Source organism: Phoenix dactylifera, unplaced genomic scaffold (assembly GCF_009389715.1).
Source record: "Phoenix dactylifera cultivar Barhee BC4 unplaced genomic scaffold, palm_55x_up_171113_PBpolish2nd_filt_p 000299F, whole genome shotgun sequence".
NCBI lineage: Eukaryota > Viridiplantae > Streptophyta > Magnoliopsida > Arecales > Arecaceae > Phoenix > Phoenix dactylifera.
This window is the reverse complement of record NW_024067776.1, coordinates 326,921-349,523: the sequence shown is the minus strand read 5'-3', so window position 1 is coordinate 349,523 and position 22,603 is coordinate 326,921. Positions and strand designations below refer to the sequence as shown.

Here is a 22,603-nt window from a genome sequence, read left to right as displayed (position 1 = left end):
CTGGGTTACGTGGGCGGTGGGACTGGGACGTGGGTGGGGGATTGGAAAATGTTACTTTATGACTGATTTATGGGACAGGAATATGGAACACCTCGCTTGGTGAGTTTGAGCTGTCACCAAGCAGGATGTCTTCTTCGAAATGATTGAGGATACTATCAATGGAGGTGAGCTGGTTTTTTTTTTTTTTTTTTTACTAAAACAAGTATTTTATACCATACGTGTACGAATAAATCTAATAAAATTAGAAAATAAAAGATTACGAAGTGCCCGCCCATATGGTACTCTCGGAATGATTGGCCACATAGGCAGTCATCCAATCCGCAGCCCTATTAACCTCTCTAAATACGCGCTTGGCATGAAAGGCCTTCCATCTTTAGCCATTATCCAGATATCTCAGACTATTATCTCCTCTTTTGTTTTTCGTGTATCCATGACGTTAAACCTCTTGGCTCACATCTTTTTGGGTAGAAATTTTTTCTTTTTTGGAGAGTGGGAGGGGAGCACTTGCATCCAAAGATTGAAACCTGGCACTTGGCGTTAGGATCTGGTTTAGAGTAATCAGGGTTCTGGGTTTGGGAGTCCGAGAGTCATGTTGTTTAGCTTTCTTCCTGTTTGTTTGCTTGCCTCAGTTCTCTTATTCGATTAACCCAAAACTTTTATAAATGCACCATGCAATAATTCTTTTCTTGAAATCTACCATGATCGAGGGACAAAAAAATTGAGACATTATTCTTTTCTTAAAACCCGCGCCTGATGAAACCTCTCTCCTTTGGAAAGATTGCATCTCTCTTGCTCTCCATAAAAAAAAAAATGAAAAGAATGTGATTGAACCATGGAAATACTTAATTTGAAGATAATAAGTTCAGACTTGATAGGAAGAAGTACCGAGAAGATTCTAAGTTGAGCTGAACCCTGATGAGATTTTTTTTTTTTTAATGGAGATCGTTCAGCTGCATCAAACGAAGAGAAGTAAGTGAATGGTAGACTCGTCCTAAAATTCCAATGATATCCTTCTCTTCCTTTAACGCCAAAGCATCCATCTCGTGGACTTCCAGCTTGCCCGCATTTCCTCGTGGGGATCATAACGGGGTGGGCCGGGCATTAACTACAGACGTTAAGTCGGGCCGGTCTTTTGTTTGTTTTCTATTGTTCGTCGTGCGGGGATGGCGAGGGAAAGCAACCTGTCTTCCTCCTCAGCCGACCGTGCGGAGTGACATGAGTCGGATGTTTATGTCCGGAATTTTGTCGAGAGATATGGTGAATGCGAAAAGAATGTGTAACAACTTAGGACCTCATCCAAAATAGCTAGTCGAAAGATATTATTTGAGTTCTTTAATCTTGTATAAGTATCCAAAATTTACCCAGCAAATAGCTGATGTTGACGCTCGCACGGACCTTCACAGAATACACCCGCCGAACCTTGCACGCCACATGATTAGAATCCTGGCACTTTGAACCACAAGTTTGTGGCTTTTGTTTTGGTTCTAGTCTCTTTTGGGTCCACTTGAGACTGGCCTGGCTACTCTTTAATGCAGATACGGACTCGTTTAGTAAATTGAGGTCTAAATTTTAGCTCAATTTCTATTCATGCGATAATTGGATTGAGTTTGGTCCTTTGGATTTGAAATGAAAAGGAAAAATCCATAAAATGCGTCGATACGTTGATTGAACTTGGGTGCATAAAAATCTATACCTTATCCTATGCTCATTGATTTTGGTAGGTCTTATGTCTTGATCAGTATGCTCCGAGCCCACAACAATTGGCCAAGGACATAATTTGAAAATATAAATAAGAATGTAAAAGGTATAAGAACACAATCATCAATCTCATGCCATAACATGATTCGCCATTGAGTCGAGTCATGTACATTTTTGTCACATTTAGACCCATGTTGATTGCTTAGCAAGTATGTTTCTAGTCCCATACTCGACCCTATAGGTTTGAAACTGTGAATCTCCTTGATAACTCTAAGCATGTGCATGTGGATTGTGTGGCCCATTTTGGGATTTTCATGAATGATGGGGAAAGGGATACTTTTATGGCGTGGAGGTGTTTGGTTGAGATAATGATAATAGTAAAATGATATTTAAATTGGTAGGTTAGATTGGAGAATAAAATCTCTTGGTATTAATTTAGATATATATTATAGAGCAATTCGGAGCAAATATGCTTTCCTATAAGATGAAGAAAAACACTTGCTTTGGAAATTTTTATTTAAATATTATATATATATATATATATGTATGTATGTATTATGTATGTATGTATGTCTTGTACCCGATGGGTAAGATATCATTATGAAGGATTAAAGAGTTGGAGATATAAGTGGGCTGCAATTATCAATAGAGTAGCTGTCACAACTATCTACATCAAATTTAAAAAATTAATATTCAGGTGACTGCAATCCGGTCCAATCATGTATTATCACTTCATATCAATCTTTTGAAATACATTTATTTCCTAAGATACACATCATGAAGTGAAAAACCATTCAATCTTATTAATTCAACCACCCCAACGGTCTCATGAATCCAATTAAATCATGAAGTACGAGCTTATTTATGACTTCTTTAATATCATTTCCCAGTAGGAGAGACCTTGATTTGAAGAAATTGAACAAATGAAAATGAAAAAATAAGTGTTGACGAAAAGAAGAAGAGGTTAGGGGTGGGAGAATTCATATCCATTTCCCCCCCTCTTTTGCTCATTTTTGTTCTTGTTTCTAACCTCTTTGTGGATGTTCACATGCATATTTCTATAAACATGATTTCAAAGTTTTTCATAGCTTCTAATAATACATACCATAAATCAGTTTTTTTTTTGGCTCATCATTTATCCTTTCCTCTTATCTTCTATCTTTCAACAATGCAACAGATGTATTAGACAAAAAAAATAAGGAAAGAGATGCTTGATTTTTAACCCTCTTTTCAAGTCTACTATACTTTTTTTAATCTATTAGTTTTAACACAAGATCGTTGCCCTCTAAACCATTCATATGGAAGAAAGCTAAGCAGAAAGTGCATGATTCTTGTATTTCTCAGGAGTTATTGTTCTTCCAATTACTTCCCATGGTTTCATGCAATGCATTTATCTATTTTGTAATTTTAGTAACTTTAATTATAGTGGGCACAGATGAAGGATAAATTAACTGCTAGCAGCTAATTGTCAAACCAAAACAAAAAAAGAGAGGGGTTTTTGAAGATTGCTACGTTGTAATTTCATAATTGTAAGCAATTCAACTAAAATCATTCATCTAGCATTAGATGGCGAGCTCTTTAGTCCCATCCCTATCAAAAAAGATCTCCTCGGAGCGAGTGACTCTCGTCTCGATGTTCTCAAAAGGGAATTCTTTGACCGGCGGGTGCCAACCGGTAGCTGTTAAACTAGCTCTGGCTTGTTGACTGCTTGACTCTTAGCTTTTTCGTGGGGCATGGAAGGAATTGACCCTGGTCGAGGTAAAGGGAGATAACTTGGTATATCTACTATACGACCATTAATTAAAATATGTCTATGGTTAACTAATTACCTAACTTCAGAAATGGTCAAAGCCATACCCAATCGAAAAAGGATGTTATCCAAACTCATCTCAGGTATGTCCAGTGACATCATCATATGAGAATCCTTGGGCAGTGATGGTCAATTTTCACCCAAGCCAACCTGACCGATCTTACATTCCTACTTTGGTTGCATTTTTGCCGACAATTTGTCAATTTAGCTTAGAGTATGCGCTCTAATCCACAGGCCCAACAAATTTGCCTACCAGCCCATGACCTAACTACAAGGTACAAACAGCCTTTTGAATAAATTCCCACCCTTCCTCTTTTTTTTTCTTTTTTTTTTCTTTTTTTTTCTTTTTTTTTTGAAGCCGGTTGCATTACACAATCGATCAATGGAAACACGGAGGTAGCTTGGAAGAGGATGCATTACACATCACTCTACCAGTATGCCTTGCCACAAAAATGCAACTCAATCGGCTGCACTGTTTCCTGAATTAGACATTAGGTGCACAAAGCAATAAGTGTCTGAGCATTGGCCAGCAAAGAAAAATGGCCCTTGCTTGGTTCTAGTGCTCGCCCAAGAAACCACTATTTTTGAGTCATCTTCTAATATAGTTCTGTCAGCACGTAGGATAGAAACGGCACACACTAGGCTCTCTTATGTAGCCTTCAACTTTGCCTGAGACGGACATATCAAGGAGTGACACTCCATCAGCTTGGACATTCTTAGTTCCCCCATATCTAACTTTGCTTGCTTCCCCTCTTCGTCGCTTCCCTCCTCATCCTCTAACACCCACACCCAAACTCTAGTCTAGATATAGTTCCCCCACGAATTCTGCTCTTGTATTTGATCCGAAATCTCAACCTCACATCATCCTCGTCTTGTATATCTCACCATATATTATACATCATATTGCTTTTATTTGTGAGGTAGTTGTAAACGTGTTGAGAATTCGAGGGCTTTTCGTGCAAATGAGATATTTTTTAGATGGAAAAAATATTGGGCACCTCGACCTTGAACTGAACCGATCTCATTGACCTTGGTATAAACTGAAGTGAACAACTTCGGCCCCATCTGAGGAGCCAATTGACCGAGAAGCCAGTCAGCTGAGAAGCCAATTGACCGAGAAGCCAGTCAGCCAAGGAGTCAACCAGCACGTGCCGATAAGAACTGACAACCCTAGCCATTGGCGGATTCGACAACACTGCAGTTGATATGCAATCAGCATCATATGTCGTCCACGCAGAATGATGCTCACGTCGTAAATGTATGGCTGGTCATTAATGTATGTGGCATCAACTCAGGTAACAACAAAATAAACTATCTTATATAAAGGGACAGTCCGAATGTCCTCAGGTATGATATTATGTTATATCATATTCCGGGATTCTCACTCAGAGGGCTTAACTCTATTGAAATTTCTCCCTTCCATACCATTGCCTCTTTATTATGACTTAGGCATCGGAGGATCCCCGCCGGAAACACTCTGCCAAGTAGATTTCTTATGGATTGTCTTTGGAGGAGATCAATATTGTTGTACCTTAAACATCTCCCTCAGCTTGGTTCTTGCCGACCTCAGGGTCGAGCTGCACTCTAACTTCGGTCCAAAATTCAACGGCAATATTTTCTAATATTATTTCTTTTGATTCGCTTGCTTTCATTTGATTCGGGAGATTGGGTCCGGACAAAGAAGCCTCCATCTACGCTTTGTCATCATGACATCCAAACCTCACACACCGTCCAAAATTGAACCGCATTGCACGTGAAAGAACATCTAATATTCTTTCCGTCCAAGCATTCATTGAATTTAACACGACAAAGGATGTCCATACGATATAGAAGTTGACTGCATGTCTCGGTCTAGCAATTATCCTAAAATCAATTGGTTCAGCCATTGTTGCATCTGATGGTAGAATGTGTGATTTAGAATCCATTGATTGATTGATTATGCCAAACTTAGTCGGCTTTATCAAACTTCACCTTGATTGATTTGTGATTGATTGTGCCAAACTTAGTCAGTCTTACTAAACTTCGTCAACTTTTATTCTATATAAAAACTGCTTCTGTATATTGTAACAGACATGCAGAAATATAATTTTTTTTTTCTCATTTTTTTTCAATATGATATCAGAGCCACCGATCACGTAACCTCCTCTTGTCACTCGTAAATCCTCTATTTCTTCTACCTCTTTTTTTCTCAACAGTATCAATAAAGTATGTAGATAGATTGACATTGCGATCCAAATTCTCCAGCAAAAATATTCGACATCGGTTAGCTGATTTAAGCGATGTAGTTTGAAGGAGAAAGGGATGATTAAAATACTCCACATATTTAGTGCAGATGGAACATAGCAAAGAAAGAAAAACGGTGAAGCTGGATTAGATGGGCTCTATGCCCAAAAGAGACGCAGCTTCTTTCAAGCTGAATTAGGGGGACTAAAAAACTTGACCTCTTGTTAGATGGAGAAGTGGTTCAGTGAGCAGCTTTTAATTAATAAAACTTCATATACTGAACTCAGGCTTTGTCTGAAGAAGTTATTGGCAGTAGAGCTTTTGGAAGTAGAACTATTGGAAGTAGAGTTTTTTGAAATAGAGCTTTTATAAAATGCTATTTGCTGTTTGAAAACTATATTTTTAAAATGCGGTGCCCCTTTAACATGTGTTTGGTAAATAAATTGAGAAAGTACTTTTAGTATGATAAAATGACTATAAAGAACATTGCATAGTATTATACAACAGAGTATAGTATAAATATAACATGTATTAATACATAAATATATGATATAGTATAATGTTATTGTAATGTAATAGAATATTATTATAATATAGTAATATAATATTGTATACGATAACATAATAATTTAATATAATATTAAACTATTTAACATAGTATATCAATGTATTATGATATAATGTAATATAATATTATATTTATAGTATATTATAATAATAAATATATAAAATATTATAATTATTAGTGTAAATTAATTTTTTATCCTTCTGATAACCATTTATCTCTCTAATTTTTGATCCAACTTCAAACAAAAGATTTAAATCTGCGTTGCCGCCGCCGCGAAGTTGTCGTACGCATCGCTCATCTCGTCCACCTTGCTCTTCATTAGCGATGCGATTCTAAGACGAAGGGAGAGGGAGCGGCAGAGGTGGAGGGCGTCGGGGGCGGCGGCGGGGGAGAGGGAGAGGGCCTTGAGGGTGGCGTTGAAGTTGAAGAGGGAGAGGGAGAGGGATGGCTGGGAGAGGAAGAGGCGGCGGGATGGAGTGTTTTGAGAGGAAAAAGAAACTTTTAAATGAAAATATTTTGGTAAAAAAATAGCTCTCGATGCTGCCTAAAAGTGTTTTTTGGGAAAGCTCCAAAATGGAGCTTCTCCTAAAAAATTGTTTTCAGCTTTCTAAAATTTTCACCAAACACTCCTTTTTAATGTAAAAATACTTTTGGAGGATCAGAAAGTGCTTTTTAGCCCTCCAAAAACTCTCCTAACAAGGCCTCAATGACTCAACCTTATATAGGAGATAATGTTTCTACTGCACAATAGACCTACTCATCCTCTTGTTAACAACAACCTATTGTAGTTATATAAGAGCAGAGGTTAGGAAACCAGAAAAATTTATCAAATTATTTTCCTGGCAAGATTGCAAGAAGGGAGTAAAAAATGGAGAATACAAGTATTAATTCATTAAGGTATGTCTAAGCTCTTATCTGTATTGTTAAGAATTATTGTGCAAGTTGTGTGCGCCAATTAGGTACCGACGATATCTTGTGAGGCTTGGCAAATTTTGAACAAAATGTCATCAAATAGACTCGATAATTTCGTTGCATATAGTTTGCCTCATGTTAGATGATGCATTGAATTACAATGATCATGCATATGAATGCTTAAATCCCTGATGGTTTTCAATATCATAAAGATATACAGCTTTAGTGGAACATGATGAAATCAAAGCAATAAATGACGTGGGGACAATTGTCGAAAGTTCCCATATCTCGCCTTGGCTACCTCCACCACCCCTTCCCGCAATCCCACCTATGGAATTTCTTTTCCAAGCTACTCCCAGCAATGCATGGCCGGGCCCTTTATGCTTGTCCCACGGCATGATTTGGGGGAAAACCCAAATGATGGGGTTCATCCTCATGGCAATTTTAATGCTTGCACCAGCAAGGCGATATGACAGGTATTGATGCAATCAAAGTTTTTAAAGTTGGTGGGATAAAGCTATTCCGATTTTTCTATAAAAACCCTTCCCCGATACTTGAAACAAAGGATGTTAAAATGATGGCGAAACAGTCCTATCCTGATATATATATATATATCATTTGGGTATCCTTTTCAGTGTTCCGTGAATCACGGGCTTTATGCTTGTTTTGGTGTTATGCCATTCAACAGCAGCCCCCTCGGAGGTTCCGGGGGTGGAGCCCTCCCGGCACTTGTTAATTAAAAATTCTTGTTCTCCTCTTTATCATCCTTTTTTCTGTTTCCGAAGTTAATTGCAACCGTATTTCTAATCATTTTGGAAGCAAAGTCCTAATCGCTACGCCTCTGGGATAACTTGAATCTGTCTTTGTACTTGGAATTGCTTGAATCCTTGGCTACAATCACACCGGGGGGAGGGGGGTCTTCAAATTTTGGACCTAACACGACGACATTTATCGTGCCTACCGAACTCTTTCCTGCCCTCTTCCGATCAACATGTCCGGGGATCTCATGGGCAGCTGGAAAGGTGGGAGCGATAGGATTCCTTTGGGCTTCTCGGAATGGAACGATGGATGCCTTGATTGCATTGGGTGGGGTTCGTGTTAGCCTAGATGCACAAATATAATTGATAAATTAATAATTAATATTCAAAAACAGTAAATAAGAAGAATAAACTAACAAATAATTAACTTGATAATAGAATAATAAAATAAATAAATGAAAGAAGATGGAATGTCGATCGAAGCAAGCTGACGCGTTGTTTCATAAAAGTTTATGCCCCTCACGTACGGGTCCGCTGGCACAGATCTTCTAGAGATACGATGACCCAGTACGGAACAACGTCTTCTTCGTCAGTGCGCATTCAGGGGAGAAAAAAGAGCATGCTCACGCTTGCAGATAGCTTAAAAGAAACTCAGAAAAATAATTGAAATTATGAGGGAAAGAGAATTTTTTTCCCTTCCCAATGATTCCTAGAGCCCTTTTTATATAGGCTCTTGGAATAGGAAGAATAGAAAATTTTCATTATGTTTGAAATGATCCCTAAAGCCCTTTATATAGGCTCAGGTGCGTCAAAAGAAGCAAACTCTCCTCCCGCAAATTGATGACGTGTTTTCTTGTGCTCCTTTGATCCTGCGGCTTGTTTCATCTTGACCACCCATGCTTTCTTCCTTCTTTGGAGGGTCTCTCCATGATTGCTCTTGCACGTGGATGCATGACATTTGTCTTGGCCTGCTTCCTTTGGAGATCTTTTCATTTGCTCCCTTACTTATGCGCGGATGCTTGCCACTTGACCGTTGACCAAGTCATATATTTGGTTGACCGCGGCTTGCTTTATTTGGCGTGCAGTTTTTAAATTTTTAAATATTTAATTTAATTCAATAATTCTCACCAATTTCTTCGCGGCCGAGACTAAGATGAGGTCTTTGGAGAAAGCCAGCTTAGGGAGAATGGAGGGGAGCTCCAGAGAAATTCATCATGTTCAAGCCACCTCAGTTCCCAACCTCTTCTTCGCGGGCATTCTCCTTTTGAGTTCCTTGTGAGAAAGGAAGGATTGCACCATAGTTTTTTTTTTCCTCATGAAATAGGGAGGCTTTGCGTGTCGGATATAAGAGCTTGTATTATAATAAGAAAGTATATTATGTAATGACAGGGATGCTTTAATGTGCGATATTAGTATTACACGTTGGAGCATCTCCTAAAATGCCTGCATGCGGATCTTCTATGACCCAAGTTACAGAAAAGATGGTAAATTTTTGTAGATTGACCAAGAATCTACTGATTATTTTGGTTGCAAATTATTCGTGCATGCCATATGGCATGTAAAAATTTCGCACCATTTAAATCTCGTATCTCTTATTATACATGCTAACTGATAATTCAAAAGAAAAAACTTTGAATCTCTTATATTTTATTATGTAATTAAAAATTCAACTACTAAAACAATTAACAATCTATGTTTTGCAAAGAGAGTTAAAAGAAAAGTAATAAAATTCACCACGACCCAAAAAATACAACATGGTTAGAGTATCTCATGTTTTTTTTTCAGAGCTCACATTCTTTTCCCTTTTTGTTGGGATCTTTCATGTGCATCATGCCATCTGATAATATGCTAACCGGCTACCAGACCGTAGAAACTTAGGCTGTTAAGTCACCTAGATAATAAGTAAAAAATAATTCAAACTGATAAACTAGTGAATTAAAAAAAATGCTGACTTATAAACAATTGGAGCCCATTATTTATAGTCCTAGTAATATTAACGAGCTACTAGATCTCAAAAATTTAGATTATTAGAGAATAGATCAATAAATTATTCGAAAGCTTGACAGGTTATTTATGTTATTTTTCTATCAAACCTATTGCAATATACCTATATTGCTAGAACATACAAAAGGAGTCAATGCTAGTGCATGTTTATTTATTTTATATTATTGTTAAAAAATATTATCATTTTTGTTCTACACCATCATCTTCTTTTTTTTTTAGCTAAAAGATAATACTTGATCCAAAGTAGCTGGTCCACCCAATGCATCCAATCTCCAACCTTATCATAAATTGGCTGGTGATGCGGGACGAAATAAATCATCCTGCCCACAACAAAAGGGCCACCTAATTTCGGCCCAATAGACACCAACGCTAGCTAGATGGAACCTTGGTCCGGCCCAGAACCAGTCCGACTCCGAAAGTTCCTTCGACCTCGAATATTCGACGACTCGCTCGACCAAGTTTAGGGCGCCTTCTATACTCGCCGACTCACTCGACCAAGTTCGGGGCGCTTTCTATACTCGCTGATTTGCCCAAGTAAGTTCGGGGCGCATCCTATATTCGCGGACTCGCCTCGATCGAGTTCGGGGCGCCCTCTCCAATGATACGCCCCGACTCTCGAGCTCGGAGCGCTCCGCCGAGCACACCTAAGGAACTCGGAGTGCTGGGCTAACCTCAGCCCCGTCAGGTCGTTCTTACCAAATGCATGATACGACCTTTCAATGAGCTCGGCTCTGCCAATGGCCGCACCCATATGCGTGCGCACGCCATCGTATGTGGACGTACATAGCGACGCCGTCACGCCATGTTTTGCTTGCTGGCCCATGACAACCAAGGACAGGACCATGCTACCCCGACCATATCCTGCTACGACTATCAACACCTTACCGTTTCCAAGAACGGACGACACCACACGCCACCAGCAAGCTTTAGCTGCGCGTCATCCGACTTAGAGCCATCCCCTCTCATGATGAGGACGGTCAATACCTCCGCTACCTGGGCCTCTCCACAGAGACTATAAATAGCCCTGTCAGATAACACCTAAGGGACTTTTAGCTGGACCAACTGATTACCACCTTAACTTGATCGTCAAAGGACCCTCACCGGAGATACCGGTGAGGCTTTGTGCAGGTACACTGCCGTGCAGGAGGCCGTTTTCGTCCTTTTCTTCCTCACTCCGACAGCTTTCTTGACTCCTCCGATGTGGTCACCCTCGGGCCAAATTTGAACCACAACAGCTAGGATAAAGAATTTGACAAAAATATATTTTTGTCATAATAACCCTGCAATAGAATAGTTGTTAATTATCAAATAAAAACTATTTTGAAGTATCGATTAAATGAAACCATTTTCTTATTGTTACAATATTTTCAATTCGTAATACGAAATCTAAGGTGACGTCTGTCTTCGGGTGAAAAGAACAATCTTTATTTCTATTATATTTCTTTCATCATTCCTGAATTTCTAGAGTAGCATCCTGCAAAGGGACTCTCTGAAGCGATTATAACGATGATTATGACGTTATGACGCCGTTACGTACCACTTAAAACGTGCTTCGACATTGGAGCGCATTTTATGCCGCCTCCGCCCTCCACGAAGCCTTTGTAGATTCTTCTGCTCTCTCTCTTTCCCTTTCTCTCGCGGTTTTGCAACTCGCACGACGGTTTTATAATTTTTGCCTTGTTTTGGGCAAGGCAAAGCAACAGAGCGAGACGAAACCCTAACCCTCAATCATAACCCTAAAGATCGTGGGTAATAGAAGAAGAGGAAGAGAGGAATGGAGAGCTCGTCTCCATCGGTGCCGTTTCCGCTCCTCCAGACGCCGATCGAGTCCAACTACAGGGCCTGCACGATTCCCTACCGGTTCCCCTCTGACAATCCCCGAAAGGCGACGCCGATCGAGATCGAGTGGATCGATCTCTTCCTCAACTCCGTGACCTCCTTCAGGTCGGCATATCTTGAAATTACTGCTCTCGATCTCCGAACATTTCTTTTTGTTTCAGACTTCTCTTATCTTTAGAGGTCGGATTAAGCGTTAAAAGTGCTATTTTTTTTCTTGGCTGTTTAAATGTTGTTCTTGCATGATATTTTTGTTTTATTGCGTTGATGTTTAAGCGGTGCTTGCATGGACGGCTGAACTAGGCGCTAAGTTTTGATTGAATAATTGTTTTGAGTTATGATCATTTTTCTTTCCCAATTTACCTCTGATCGTTGAACGATATTTTTTTGAAACTTGTTTGGTTGCGAACATTTTTATGGTGATAAAAAGACTCTCTCACGCGTAGAGGGAGAAAAATTTTACAAACTTGACGAAATCTGCTACAAGTACAATTGCAATTCACTGTTTGTAGTGGAAATATCATATCTTGCTCTCAAAACATATTGCAACTGGATACATCAATCTGAATCTTCTTGAAGATAGAGAATTATAAGATTTTATTTGCCAAACAAGGAAGATGACAAATGGTGCGAAGATATGAACATTTCTCTCTTCCCTTTAGATTTGAGCTCCCTAAACCCTAAATCGCATCTTTCCTTTTTCTTGAACTTAGTACTTCAAAATTCTGAGGACGTTGCTTATGACATGTGATGAAGGTTTGTTAGTGATGACGAGTTACTAAAAATTTAAAAAGCAATTGCATTTTATTGTAATTCAAATATGAGCTTAAAAGAGGTTTGTAGTCTTTGTTATGAATTGCTGTAGTATGTAGATGATAGACAGAAATTGGATAATAATGCCTGGCTTTCTTTTCTTTACACGGCAGGTTTCTTTTTTTCTTTCATTTTCTTCCTTAATTTAGAGTGATTAGGGATCTTTATTATGACATTGGTTATCTTTTCACATCAATTCCTTATTTATATTCAGAAACTGATCCCAAATCTGGTTTTTTCTTTCCTGATCTTATCATAGGATTGGATCATGATTTCCCTAGTATTACATTGCAATATATGCGTGATGGTTGCCTCCCATTTACGAGATAAATATTGTTTTTAATAGAAGCTTGACATAGGTAATTTGATCAGTATCTATATTCTATACATGCACTATGATTAGTTAGAAAATAAGCTAGGAAAAACCAGGTCAAATACCACCATCAATAAAAGCAAACCCTTCCATAATAATTTTTTTCTTGTTCTGCCGACTCATTTCACCCTTTACTTATTTCAGTTCCTTTTCTAGCTATTTGATTTTTTCTAGCTATTTGCAGCAGTTGATTGATCGCCCGACACCAGCTGAGTTGTTTCTAGCTGTCAGTTGTTTTTCATTTGTAGCCGCCAATACTATTGTACACTTTTTCTACAGCCAGGCCAACCTAATCAGTTTTTGCCAATAACCACTGGTTGTGTTTGAGTTCAATTGCCTTGAGTTGCCCATTGGGTTTAATGGAGGCGAAGTATGCCTTAGCAAATCAAGCCTATTGTTTTCTAATGGACAGAGGGCTCAAAAGAGTTTGAGGTAGCACATGTTGTTCATAGATATGAAGAGACTAATCATGCAGCTCACTGAACATGAGATAGCATATGCTGTTCACAGATATGAAGTAATGAATTGTACAGATTACTCTTTAGAAGTAGGATTTCCTGGGTTTAGGGACCCAAATAATAAAATTCAAGCGTGACCATAATGGAAGAAGATTCATCTCAGAGCTGACAAACATTGTAAAATCAACTGTCCATTTAGGGGATTTTCCTGTTAATAGGGCACAAAGTCAATGTTAGGAGAGCAACCAGCAGAATTGCATTCATTAAAGCAAAAAGCTAAGTTTTAGGATAATATTTAAGCTTTTTAATTAGCCATTTTGTAGATGAGAATAAACTCCTTGTTCTTGATAAGATGCTGCTTACCAAGACTTGTACGAAACTATTGATGTTCATTTTAATTCTTGCCTTGCTTCATGCTTTATCTGTAAGTAATTCACCTTTATATGATGATGCTTATGGGAAGACATGATGTATGTTATACTTTCTTAACTGGCTTCGATGCAGGCAACGGGCAGAGAATGACCCTACAGTCGCTGATGCCCCTGTTAAAGCTGAAAAATTTGCTCAGAGGTAGTGTTTCATCTTTTGATTCTAGCTTTAGATCTGGTTTTTGTCAAGCTATGTTTCTTTTCAGATATGGTAAATATGCCAGTATGTTTAATATATATTAGGTGGTAGAATTGTTTAGAAATACACACACTTACAGTTGTCACAAAAGTAAAATTTGATAACCATGAAAATATCAAATGATATCCATCCAAGGAAACTATTTTATTAAATATTCGTTTTTTCATTTTCTATGAATTTGAACTCTTAATTCAGCTTTGAGAACCCTATCTTTATCAGATTTTGAATAGCAGAATCTGAAGCTGGTCATAACAGGCAAGTTTTGTTCATGTTATGTGACTTATTTGATTTTCTTGGCTTTTTGAGTGTATTTTTAACATTTTTTTTCCTATGGATCACTCAGTATCCTGAATTCCTGATGCTTTCTGATTTTGTCAGTGATTTATATGTGGAGGTATTTAATTTCAAATCATGATTTTATCTTTTTTTTGATTGTAAATTTCTTAAAGTTTAAAAGTTCAGATGTTTTAGAAAGTATTTGATTGTTAAAAAGAGAAGCTTAAATAATGAAAGAAAAGTTGAGATAACAAAGATAGAAAAATATGATTTTGGAAAATTCTACCCAAAGTAGAAATTTCAATTCCATAATTTTTAGGGCTTTTAGAAGATTCTGTTTGAACAACCAAAATCCAATATTAAAAAACCATGATTTATAATATCAAAAATAATGTAGAGCCATGATATATCATGATTTAGCTGTCCACCCAAACACACCCTTAATAGAACAAGTTTTGTACAGTTTAAATAACCTTTTACTTGGTGAGTTCCATCTATTGCCAAAGGAAATGAAGAAATTAAAGCACATCAGTATTATTTAGAAGTGGAAGAAACTGCTATGTCAAAAAGCATGTACCAGACCAGCAAATTCTTTAGGTTCTCTAAAACTAAGCTTACCATACTAAGATTCTATTGTTTGTTTTTTCTGTTTGCTGAGGATTTGTTGTCATAAAATGCGCGTTCTCCATGTATTTCTGATTGAGAATCTAGATAAATCAGATCTGACATTTCAGACAAGCAATTGAATGTATATGGAAGTGCTCATAGGATTGCATGTCCTGTTTATTGGTGCTTCGAAGAACTACATTTACAATATTTATTTTCCTGGAGATGCTGAAATACTGTCCATAATTATTATTTTTCTTTCTGCTCTCTTTCAGAATGCTGTCTATTACTTCTTTCTTTCTTTCTTTGCTGTTCTTTTGTAGCAATTTTAACTGTTACTACACTTTTGTTTTATTTTTGTAAGTCGAAAAATAAAAGATAAATCCTTAAAATCATCTGATAAAGATTTAAATTTGTATTCTGTGAATTATATACTGCTTGCAAATTGTATTATTTTCACGTGGTCACATTTTCACTGCCAATTGTTGACATATGAATTACTGTCAACTTTATCTGCATCTTATATCATTGGTTTCCTTCTAGCTTTTTGAATCTGTGGTGGTAGGAACAAGGCATTCAAATAAGTGCTAGTTGTAACCTTCTATAATTTTTGATTGCTCTTCTTGTCTTATGGCATGCATGAAGATATGTATGACATATGAATCACAGGCAACTTTACCTGCATCTCATGTCACCGTTTTCCCTCTATCTTTTTGAACCTGTGGCAGTAGGAACAAGACATTCAAATGAAATTTCAAATTAAGTGCAACTTGTAACTTTATCTAATTTAGTTGATCTTCTTGTCTTATGTCATGCATGAAGATACACAGCAATTCTTGAGGACTTGAAGAAAAATCCTGAGAGTCATGGTGGGCCACCAGATTGCACTGTAAGCCAGTTATTGTGTAAATCAATTTGCATGATGCTTTCCTCATGTTTCTATGGTGCTAGCACCTGGTTCTGAATCTCAATAAAGCTAACACAAGCTGGGTCTAATGCTTCCAAGGTAATTTAGCTTCTTTGCAGGCTTCGCGAGCAAGTCCTTAGAGAATTGGGATTTACAGATATATTCAAGAAGGTTAAGGTAAATATTTAGATTTTTTCTTGGAGTGTTGGACATTGTTTTATCTTATCTGCAATAATAATTATAAATTTATAATATCCTAATTATCTGCCTTCAGGATGAGGAGAATGCAAAAGCTATTTCTCTCTTTAAGGATGTTGTGCGGCTTAATGATGCTATTGAAGATGAGGGTAAACGTGTAGAGAACTTGATTAGGGGAATATTGGCTGGCAACATATTTGATTTGGGATCTGCTCAGGTATATTATCTTTTGGATGACAAGAGTGCACTAATAGACACATGTATACACATTCCACACATCACGACCACCAGCTATCTCCCCTTCTTTCCCCCTCCTCGCCCTCTTTTATGTCACTCTTTTTCTCACTTTTTTTCCTCCCCATCACTTTCACTACCTTATCCTCCTCCAATGTCATTCCCCTTGACTACCTATCCCCATGATTATCTCCTGATTCCTCCTTTCATGTTGCCCTTCCACTAGTGCGTAATATTAGTGCCCCAGGGGAGGTTTGGGGGGGGGGAGTGAAGACCAGTTTGTAGGTTGGGGGCAAGCTGGTTGTGAAACCAATGTGGATGAAGTTGGTGGATTGCCACGGTTATAACTGATTTATTCTGGGGAAGAGAAGACCAGGAGGAAGGGAGAAAGTTTTCTTTTTCCTTTTTCTCCTGTTGGGTGGGTGTGGGGGTGGGAGAAGGGTTCTTGGGAGATGTAATGATGTAAGAAGTTGTGTGTGAGTGGGTTGACAACTTATTATAATTTGCCTCGAGCATTAGATGCTTCAATCCAATTGTTGATAGACTAGCAACCATGCACAGAAGCAGATGTACTTATATATATGTTTGTCTGGATGAGTTTTATTGCTCTCTTCTTATAATAGGGATCTCTTACATCTTAGGATTAAGGAAGAAACAATTATTGGATACATCAGATTTGGTTGTTCTCTGCTCCATTTCCTAGTGTGGGTTGACACTGCTGTTTTTCATGCGATAGATTTGTTGATTGTGTGTTGATGTGCTCAAGCATGCATTTCTTTCTCTACTGTATTTTTTCCCCAGAGGACACCATATTATTTTCCTATATATGGAAGGTCTTTGATATATATGTTTCACTAGTAATGTAATACTGGATTCAAAATTTCAAATCTGACCTAAGAAACTGCATAGTTAATGACAAACTCTGAAAGTGGTATGGATCTTGCAACATATGATGTGATGTGAAGTTTGGGTTTTTTCTATGTCATACAGTTATGCTTTATGACTTCCTGTTTCTTTTATTATTTTTTCCCCGGTGATATACATAAGCACTTCAGTATTTGAACTGGGGTATATGTACAGATGGACCAACACTTTAAGCTTCTCTTATCATAAGGAAGAACTCATTATATAGTTTTTATGTTGCAGTGCAATGTAGACCTTACTAGTGCAGGCTAACAAAGAAAGCAAGGTTGCTTCTCCTTTCTGCTAAGGTTCTTCAGTCTTTCAATTCCTGATGATCTACCACCACCTTAACAAAATAACTGCTAGTGTATCTTCCAGTCAATGGTTGGCAAGCTAAAAGAAAAGATGCCACACAAATCTTATCTTAATGACAGCATTCCTTGCCAACCTGATAAGCACATCAGGCCACCTTTAGCAGATTTTGTTTGACATCTTTAAAATTAAAAACTTATGAGCAAGCTAAGTCTTGTAGGGAAAATGCTGGGGTGAATGTGTGATGACATCTTATTGAAGATGGCATTGGAGCCTAAAATTTTGGTGCTTAGAAATTACTTTTATAGCTAATTCCTCAACATCTCTTTAAGCTTTTATAAGCCTTTTCCTCCATTTCTAATAAGAATGAAAGCAAATTATGTGAAGAGTTGCTGCTAATCAATCATATAATTTGTCCACATGATTTTCAATGAAACACACGAGAGAAACCAACAAATAAAATCTTGCAAATTGATTATTCATCACTGTTTGCAATTAAAGTCTCTTCAAGCTCCATCCTTTGCAAGAGATTTGTGCATTTGCTTTCCTAGAAATGTTTGTATCTTGAAAGCACGATCCCTCCACAAAATTTTGAAATTTTCAGTACATCTGCTGGATAAAAACTCCTGTTTTTCTTCCATCAGTTTAATGGAATAATTAGAATACCTGCATTGAGGAGAATCCCTTCAAAACCATTGTGGAAAATTCATCAAATGTTTAGGAATCACTAATTTTGTTCAAACTTGGATCTTTAAATTTCATTCACCGAGTTTGCTCATCCAATTTCACTGTTATAATTTTTGCTTTCGTCAAGAAGTGCATGATTTTCCTAAATTACCGAGGAAGGTACTCTTAAGGGTAAATTTAATCTTACATGATGGTGCGCAGAACATTTCCTCAAGAGGTCTGCAGAAGAAAATTTTCATCGAGGCCTATTATGCATGACATATAGTTCAGATGGCTGCTAGAGGACATATTCATCACATGAAGCATGCCATTTTATCTTCCTGAACATGCTAATGCAGTATGTCTTTGCAACTGCAACTCAAAGTGTGCCTCGATTCATTAGATCTCTTAACAGATTCTTTTTGATGTCTTTATTCTTCAATAGTTCACATTTTGTAGTCCAATCATTTGAATTATATATGGAGAATTGGAGATAATCTCAAAAACTGTGACATTTACTTTCTTTGTTTTTTGGACACATCTTGGGTTGATGCAGAATTTGATTTGACACACCTTTTGTTCTTTTTGTTTTTCATAATTCTTGAAGCTTGCAGAGGTTTTTGCGAAGGATGGTATGTCCTTTTTGGCAAGTTGTCAGAATCTTGTCCCTCGACCTTGGGTTATTGATGACTTGGATGTGTTTAAAATGAAATGGATTAAGAAGTCCTGGAAAAAGGTAAGCCTAATTTCTTGTTTCCACAATTCTCCTATTCCACTTGTTTGATGGTGTCACCTTGTAGCACTTTAGATCAATTTGGGATTTTCTTATACTTTGAGCATGGTTGAATCATGCTCTTCTAATCAATTTGTTATTATTTATATAACCAGTCGAATGAGGTTTTGTCAGCTATGTGTATTTACTTCCTAGTGTATCTGTGGAAACAAAATCCATTTGAACAATAAGTGCGTCCTGAAATCAACTTCTGCTACAAATGGTCGTGGCTTTAACCTCATGGTTAAGTTTAACTCCTGTTAATTATACTGCCAATCCTACATTAATTTGAGCATTATCACTTTGAGCAAGGTTCATGGTTGCATCACTTTTTTTGGAATCGAATTGTTAATATTATCCTAGGGAACCACATAACATGGAGCATCTTTCCAGAGTCTACAGGCTCTAAATTTGGTGCACCTACAAGGATCCATGCCGAATTGTTATGTTCCTGAAATTCCCTCAAATTCTGGCATGACAACAAGCGTCTTTTTTTGTGTATGACAGGCTGTCATTTTTGTAGATAATTCTGGTGCAGATATCATACTGGGTATATTGCCATTTGCAAGAGACTTACTCCGCCGAGGAACAAAGGTCTATCTCTCCACCAATCAGTCTGTTTTGTATTTGTAATGAAGATGAAAGAATCACCCCTTTTTTTGTGTGTGTGGTTAAATTTAGAACCTTCTTTTTGCTTATACCAGTTATTTAGGTAGCACTTTCTACTTGTAATTTTTGCTGTGGCAATACTTGAGTACTTCTGGAGATATTTATGCACCTTCATGTTAGCAACAAAAATTTTATAATCTCTCACCTTAAAAAAAAAAGAGCAATCCTTTAATAATTGAATCCAATGAAGAACTTCATTGTCCTTTTATATGGTTTTTTGACTGAATTGACATTCTTTACAAAAACTTGACACACAGTACTCTGCCTAGTTTAATGCTTAATCTTTCATTCTCAGCTGGTTTAGTTTGTTCATGCTTAAGGTTTTTTGTGATTCTTCACTTCTGTTAATGCATTTCTCTTTGCTATTCTAATTTCACATACTATTTATGTCAATATCTTTTATTGTAAAATCTGAGTTGTACTGGGTACTTGACATTTATGTCTTACCCAACAATAAGGGATCATTTGAATGAATTTCACTATTCATTTCTAATAAGGGCTCTATATATATGATCACTGGCACAGCTTTTCCAAATCCTTACAATTTTCATTTCTGCTATCATAGCCTTTTTTACCTCCTATCATATACTTTCCGCAATTAGTCTGCAAGGTTTCTGGGCCCCCTTCAATATTTGATGCACATAACCATTTTATGTGGCTTTATTGGTCTTACTCCATTTGAGTATGCTAGATATTAAATTTCATAGTTTTACAATGCATCCACCTCGGCTTATCCCAAACATCTGCTTTTACATGCTTGCTTAGAAATGATTTGATTCTCAAAAAGACAAACAAATGAAATGAGATGTCTTCATGGACTATAACAACAGTTATAAGGAAAAAATAATGTAGGTCTTACCATATTAACTAGATCAACAGTGACCTGGACTTCTGCCTGGTTCATTTATCATGGCTTTATATATCTATCCTTGTATGGAACTAATTTGTTACTAACATTATGCCAATCCACAAAAATGTCAGTGTTAATGACTCACATTGTTGCACAATGACATGAGCGGACATCCAACTGATTCTTGTTGAGAGATGAAGGTTTCTTTGGTTTGGAGTGGTGAATGTGCTCATGGCATGGAAGGCTGATGCTGTTTTCACCTGATCAATGAAATGGCATTTGATTGTGCCCTCCTTTTTGACAATATTGTCTTTCAGGACAATAAAGTAGGTAGTTTTATGCTACAGAAAGTATCGCACTGATCTGGAAGTCAGCCTTTTGATATTGAAATTGCTGGTGTTCAATATCAGTGCCCTGGGATTTGCCAAAGACTTTCATGTTAAGGGCTCCTACCTCCCCTATTCATATTAAGATGGCTACAGCTGTGACATGCACTGGCATGGATTGCAGTTGGGAAAATCTTAGAAAGAACCTAAAATTCAGTCTGTTGCTCATGCTCTGACCCTTCCTTGTGCAGTTGTGGTACGTCACTTCCTAAATTGCAGGCATAACTTTTGCCCTCTGTTATGCAGTCATGATGGATAATTCTGTCAATGTCCTCGTAGTTTTACAGACAAAAACATGCAACTTACCTTTTCCTATTCCCATCTATAGCAGACACTCAGTTATTTCTTAACAACAGCTTTACTTTTTTTTTTTTTAAACAACAGCTTTAATTTTTCTGTTACTTATTTCTTAACAACAGCTGTACTTTTTTTTTTTTTTTATGTTGATGCAGGTGGTTCTAGCAGCTAATGACTTGCCTTCAATCAATGATGTTACATATCCTGAGTTGATTGAGATTATTTCAAAGGTTGTGGAGATTGCATTCATGTCCAAAATTGTCACATGTGAGTAGATCTAATATTGATGTTTCTGATGACATGTTATCAGCTGAAGGATGAAAACGGGCAACTTGTGGGTGTTGATGCATCTGGTCTTCTTGTTGCGAATTCTGGCAATGATTTGCCGGTAAGAAGATGATCATGGTGCAATTCTCTATTTATATCGTAGGCTTTACAAACTTAACCAGCTAGTTAAGGTAAATTTTTTTCACATTGTCTGATCCGAGTTCTATGGCTTCTAGGTCATTGATCTTACAAGTGTCTCACCAGAGCTAGCATATCTGGCGAGTGATGCAGACCTAGTCATATTGGAGGGAATGGTAAACTATGTTGTTGAGAAGTATTGTTGGGCTGAGGGGAAATTTAGCACTTTTATGATAACAATTTAAAATTTGAATGATCAAGTAATAGAATCTCATGTTTAAATGCCATTTCCTTTTCTGCATGCAGGGAAGGGCGATAGAGACTAACCTTTATGCTCAAATGAAATGTGATTCAATCAAGATTGGGATGGTATCATTCTGTAGTGTGATATTTTTTTTTTTTATATTACTTGCGAAATCGTGCTATGGTTAATAAAGGGTCAACAAATTTAAGGAGCCCAATTTAGCTGATTCTTTTTCCTTTTTTCTTTATTCTCCAGGTCAAGCACCCAGAGGTTGCTCAGTTCTTGGGAGGGAGGCTTTATGATTGTGTGTTCAAGTACAATGAGGTTTCAAATTACTGAGGCAGCTTTAAGACAATCATTTTCTTCTATTTTTCTTGTGTGCAACTCGCGTAAGCTACGTAATCTACGCATCAAGGTTTTCACTCTAAGCATACAGGAAAAGAAAGGCTGGCCAGGCCCATGACGGACAAATAATTATTTATACTACTTCGCAGTGTAATAGGGTCAGATTGCTTTACAAATAAAAAGAGTAGGAAAATTGTTTTGTATTTGGACGGAGAATATTCCAAGAATGCTTTAATGTTACAAGAATGCAGCCATACATGTATGTCAGCTTCAAAATATACATTGTAACAGATGAATTTTACCCTAGAATTTTACAGTTCCAGTTTAACATAGGTGCATTTTTTCTCTGTTTTGTTTTTCGTTCCAGTATTATTAATATGTTTGACTTCATTCCTGGTAATTATCTGATATGGATCACCAGTGAAATGGTAGATGAATGGGACATTTGGCAAA

The 22,603-nt window shown here is 37.3% G+C and overlaps 1 protein-coding gene across 1 annotated transcript; it reads left to right on the top strand.

The window, feature by feature from the left end:
- The first annotated feature begins 11,538 nt into the window (after nucleotides 1–11,538).
- LOC103713976 (damage-control phosphatase At2g17340-like) lies at nucleotides 11,539–22,495 on the top strand. The gene is made up of 12 exons (XM_008801046.4): nucleotides 11,539–11,917; nucleotides 13,958–14,023; nucleotides 15,785–15,851; nucleotides 15,978–16,046; nucleotides 16,144–16,284; nucleotides 18,790–18,918; nucleotides 19,462–19,548; nucleotides 21,312–21,386; nucleotides 21,467–21,544; nucleotides 21,660–21,737; nucleotides 21,868–21,930; nucleotides 22,061–22,495. Exons 1-12 carry the CDS (start codon nucleotides 11,748–11,750, stop codon nucleotides 22,142–22,144), a joined length of 1,107 nt encoding a protein of 368 aa, XP_008799268.1. The 5' UTR covers nucleotides 11,539–11,747; the 3' UTR covers nucleotides 22,145–22,495.
- The last annotated feature ends 108 nt before the right edge of the window (nucleotides 22,496–22,603 follow it).